At 38.8% G+C, this 4,660-nt stretch overlaps 1 protein-coding gene across 2 annotated transcripts; it reads left to right on the forward strand.

Annotated features, from left to right (window-relative positions):
* The first annotated feature begins 441 nt into the window (after positions 1-441).
* On the forward strand, positions 442-3,972 carry gjb1a (gap junction protein beta 1a). 2 transcript variants are annotated; one of them, XM_035177756.2, is made up of 2 exons: positions 442-606; positions 2,555-3,972. In XM_035177756.2, the coding sequence occupies exon 2, from the start codon at positions 2,569-2,571 to the stop codon at positions 3,289-3,291; it is 723 nt and encodes a 240-aa protein (XP_035033647.1). In that variant the 5' UTR covers positions 442-606; positions 2,555-2,568; the 3' UTR covers positions 3,292-3,972. The 2 variants fall into 2 exon arrangements, with proteins under 2 accessions (XP_035033647.1, XP_035033646.1); XM_035177755.2 differs by lacking the exon at positions 442-606 and adding an exon at positions 974-1,118.
* Positions 3,973-4,660: the final 688 nt, after the last annotated feature.

A 4,660-nucleotide genomic window follows, 5' to 3' on the forward strand; every position in this document is an offset into this window, starting at 1 on the left:
AGCACATAATAAACAATAAATATCACTTGGCAGAAATTAGTGAAACTCTGCCCGGTCCCATAATATTGGGAGTGAGCAGATTGAATCAGTGGTTAAATATTAGGTGGGCAGCAACAACGTGAATGTGACGGTTGAGGAGAAAAACCCAGATGAGAGCCTGATTATTACGATAATAAACCTTTGTCCTCTTATCTTTGAATGTTATGGCTCATTCTTTGTTTTAGACCTTCGTGTTTTACGTTACATTGCGTCAAAATCATCCTCCACTTCCTGTGCAGGACACAGCACAATGAGGACAAGGGGACAGACCACAGTCCCCACACAGATTCCTCAGCTGGGCAGAAATTAAAACATTTGATCTGAATTCTGAAGCTGTTTGTTTGGACCAGGGTAAAAAGGGGCTATTGTATGCAAATATCCGGCTCAGAAGCATATGACCTCTCCAGTGCAGGGCAGTGGCTAGTGTGAGAGAAATCATTAGCAATGCAAAGTCATGGTGCTCTGATACTCTTGTTCACAGTTACAGATTGAAAAAAAAAAACTAGCAATCTGCTTTTGTGAATATAAATGTTTCTGGATGTACTTGATTCCAAACTGCAGCTGAAGGTAAGTTGATTCTATTTCTCACTGTGAAGAAATAGTTTGTTTTCACTGTGTTCGGCTGGCTTATTCTGTGCTTATAGGGAGTTTGTGCTTTACTGTTATGACATTGAGGAGTTTGGGAAATTCTCAAAAACTTAAAACTACATTTAAAAGGAATATAAACAGTGACTATCCAGCAAAAAAGAGGTTCTCACAAAATAAAAGAGTTTAACCTTTCATACTATCTGAACCAGATGAATCCTTCTCTATTAAACGTGTTGGCTAAACTGAGATGAAGAGAGCAACAGGCTACAGATGCCGTTACGTTGGGTGCAGACTTGGCATGCTCCCCCATGGCGACTGTCACATGACGCATGGTGCCAGACTTCAGTGTTGCACTCTTAAATGGCCTGCCAACTGCCCAGGGAGGGCAGAGAGGCTTCCTTTTTCTCTGAAGTCACATCCATGCCAAAGCAGTGGGTCAGCGTTGTCCTCTACGTCGCCTCCTATGCCTCTTACACCTCCTTCTGAGCCGGGTAACAACCTTGACTTTGATATCACACTGGAAATGCAAACATGTGGAAGACACATGACAAACATCAGCGGGACAGAGGAAATTATATCCTTTTTGAAATTTAAAAAATAAATAATGATTTTGTAAAAATTTTAATGTACTTATTTGTTGGAAAGACAAAGTAAGGAGTAAAAGACAGTTAATGTAATTTATCTTTATTTGTTAAAATCCGATTTCTAATCTGATTAAATTGTCCCACTATAATTAAATCCTAATCCTGATGAACATTTGATCAGATTTACAATTTATTTCTTTGTCAATTCTGTGAAGTTCCTGGTGGTCACCTGACTAGATATTCATGCAATTAATTTAATTTTTTTAGATCCAAATTATCTGCAAATTATTTTCTTGATTGTTTCTTTTAGAATATATCAGAAAAATACCAAATACAAATTCCTCAAGGACTAAGTTTGTGTTCTCAAATTGCTTGTTTTGTGCGATCAACCCAAATAAATTCAACTTTATATGAGGACAAAGAAAATCCTCATAGCGGAGAGGTTTGTAATTTCATCTTGAAAAATCCCTTAATAATAATTACAACATCAAAACTTTCTATTAATTAACTAATCAATTAATCATCTAATTGTTTCAGCTGTGATGTTCTCTCTTTAAAACATGTTCAAATCTGCTGTGACAATGGAGTGACCTTGGAGTGTACTTTGAATATCATTAAAACTATATGTCGGGTGTATATGTACTAGTACTTCTTGATTATAGAAAAAATCTACCTAATTTTTTAAATGTCCATCAGTCCTCTAAAAACAAACGGACTATTTTTCTTCATCACATTGACACAGTGATAATAACTAAAGCCATCGGTACAAAGTTTATGTCAGGAATTCTACATTTTTGTCTAAACAGTCAGGAGGGAATTTTTTTACTTCAAAGTCTCGGCTTTCAATGAAATGGAGAAGAAATAAATCATTTAAAATCTCAATTTGGCTTCGAGTGAGCTCACTACATAAAATAATGTTGAAACGTCTGGTATGTGGTAAAGGATTGTTAATTTTAAAGAGAGGATAAACATGGTGAGTGATGCCAGACGGGCAGTTAGAGATTAAAATTTATAGACTGCTAAATTACTCACAGGAAATACAATCAGTTATTAGAGATCTGTTAAACTTCAGAACGTTGGACCTGTGGATAATAATGATTGTTGAAAGTGTAAAAAGGAAGCAGTGTATTTTAATTTAGTCGCGTTTTTTTATTCTGTTTATTGTTTTTTCTTAGTTTGTCTTTATGGGGACATTTTTGTTCAGTTTATTCTGTTCTCAATGATTTTACTGTATGGTTGTTTTGTCTCGTGTTACATTATCTCCTGTATTTATTTTTAAAAAGAAATGAATATTCAGCATTGTCTTCTTTCACCTGATAACCTTTTCATGTGTTTTTCATCAGACCCAGAACCAAAGATGAACTGGGTATCATTTTACGCTGTCATCAGTGGCGTGAACAGACACTCCACCGGCATCGGTCGCATCTGGATCTCTGTCCTCTTCATTTTCCGCATCCTGGTGCTGGTGGTGGCAGCAGAGAGCGTGTGGGGCGATGAGAAGTCCGGCTTCACCTGCAACACCCAGCAGCCGGGCTGCAACAGTGTCTGCTATGACCACTTCTTCCCCATCTCTCACATCCGCCTGTGGGCGCTCCAGCTCATCCTGGTCTCCACTCCCGCGCTGCTGGTGGCCATGCACGTGGCCCACCGTCGCCATGTTGACAAGAGGCTCTACAGACAGTCAGGACGGACCAACCCCAAAGACCTGGAGCAGATAAAGACGCAGAAGATGAAAATCACAGGCGCTCTGTGGTGGACGTACGTCATCAGCCTGTTCTTCCGTATTGTCCTCGAGGTCATCTTTATGTACTTGTTTTACATGATCTACCCTGGTTACAAGATGATCAGGCTGGTGAAGTGTGACTCGTACCCTTGTCCCAACACGGTGGACTGCTTCGTGTCGAGGCCCACGGAGAAGACGGTCTTCACTGTGTTCATGTTGGCTGCGTCTGGGGTGTGTATTCTGCTCAACATTGCAGAGGTGTTCTTCTTGGTGGGGAAGGTCTGCAGTAAGCATTTGCACAATGCTGGAGACTCAACTATGGGGGCCTGGATCCAACAAAAACTCTGCTCACTCTAACGTAGATTATATAGATCATATCTGCACCAAGGAAAGTGACAGAAAGAGTTAACTCATGAGGAAGATACATCAAAAATATATACTGTTATACTACAAAGAATTCACTGCCATTATCTTCACACGACCAAATTCACATCAGTGAAACAACACCAACAACAATATAATGTAACATGATATAATAGCTTTGGTAATTGATGTTTGGCCAAATAAAGAATACTAGAGAATAGGGAATAATTACAGTAATCATTTTTAAAAGCAATGTTGCAGCTGACCACATCAGGCTTTAATTGGCATTGGCTTTTTGACACTTTGATTTTGATGAAGGCTTTTGGTCTTGAAATGAAAATATTAAATTTAGATTTCATCTGCTGAAAATACAATGTACACCTGATCATTTAATTTATAATATTCTGTTGTTTACATCAAATATCATCACAATTGTTATGGCTTTTGTTCAGCTGTTATAGGTAAGATGTTTGACTAATACATGGAAAATATGTTGGATTATATAAATGTTAAATTATATGATATTGTATGTTTTGTTTAATAGAGATTTTTGATGGTTTAATGGCTCCTTTATACACAAAGTAATGACTTCAGAAAAAAAACTAAACATTTTATTTCAGTTCATTCATTTTGTAGCTGGATGTTTGAATATTGTCAATACACAGATAAAATCAACAGGCGTTTGTTTGTGTAATTGTTACATTTTCTGTTCCTCAACAAATTGAAATTCAAACTGAGACTAGAACACATGCAGGAACACACAATGGACCACAATAGCTCTGGTGCATGTTCACAGGATGTCCTGACTAAGTTGAGATGTTTAATGTGACACCATAAATCACCAGAGAGCAGCAGTTGTTGTATCCGTAGGAGCAAATGAAGTTGTAGTCACAGCGGTGCCACTTTGTGATTCTTCTCAGCTGTCGTCAGTGTGTGTGGGAAAAAAAAGGTGAATGAACTGTGAATAAAGCTTTATTACATGTTTAGTGGCACCGTCGCCATCTATAGACGTGCCATCGTCTCTGAGTCATGGTGCCACCTGTGAGGAAACATCTCAGGCTGATTAAGTTCTACCTCTGGAGGCCAGAGTGCAGAGTATTGGGGGTTATCAATAGCCTCGCTAGGTAAGGGGTCAGTGTGTGGGTGACAATGGTTGACCCGGGGGACAGCTGGACCTGTCTTGACCTGGCAAGAGGGCATTTCTCTTTTTAAGGCAAGTGTCAACAGACAGCACCTACAAGGCTCGGAGTGATGAGACGCATATCAGCAGTGTGCCATAAACAAATCCCTCCAATCAAACACTCTTGTGACTGTGTGTTTCCAAATTTCTACTATTTTAGTCCTGCGTACTTGAAATGTTTCA

Source organism: Hippoglossus stenolepis, chromosome 15 (assembly GCF_022539355.2).
Source record: "Hippoglossus stenolepis isolate QCI-W04-F060 chromosome 15, HSTE1.2, whole genome shotgun sequence".
Classification (NCBI taxonomy): Eukaryota; Metazoa; Chordata; class Actinopteri; order Pleuronectiformes; family Pleuronectidae; genus Hippoglossus; species Hippoglossus stenolepis.

Excerpts from the sequence above, each read along its gene's own strand:
- gjb1a (XM_035177755.2), top strand. The coding sequence starts at position 1,091 with ATGCCTCTTACACCTCCTTCTGAGCCGG. Across the intron at positions 1,119-2,554 it reads TACACCTCCTTCTGAGCCGG|ACCCAGAACCAAAGATGAAC; the intron begins GTAACAACCTTG and ends GTTTTTCATCAG.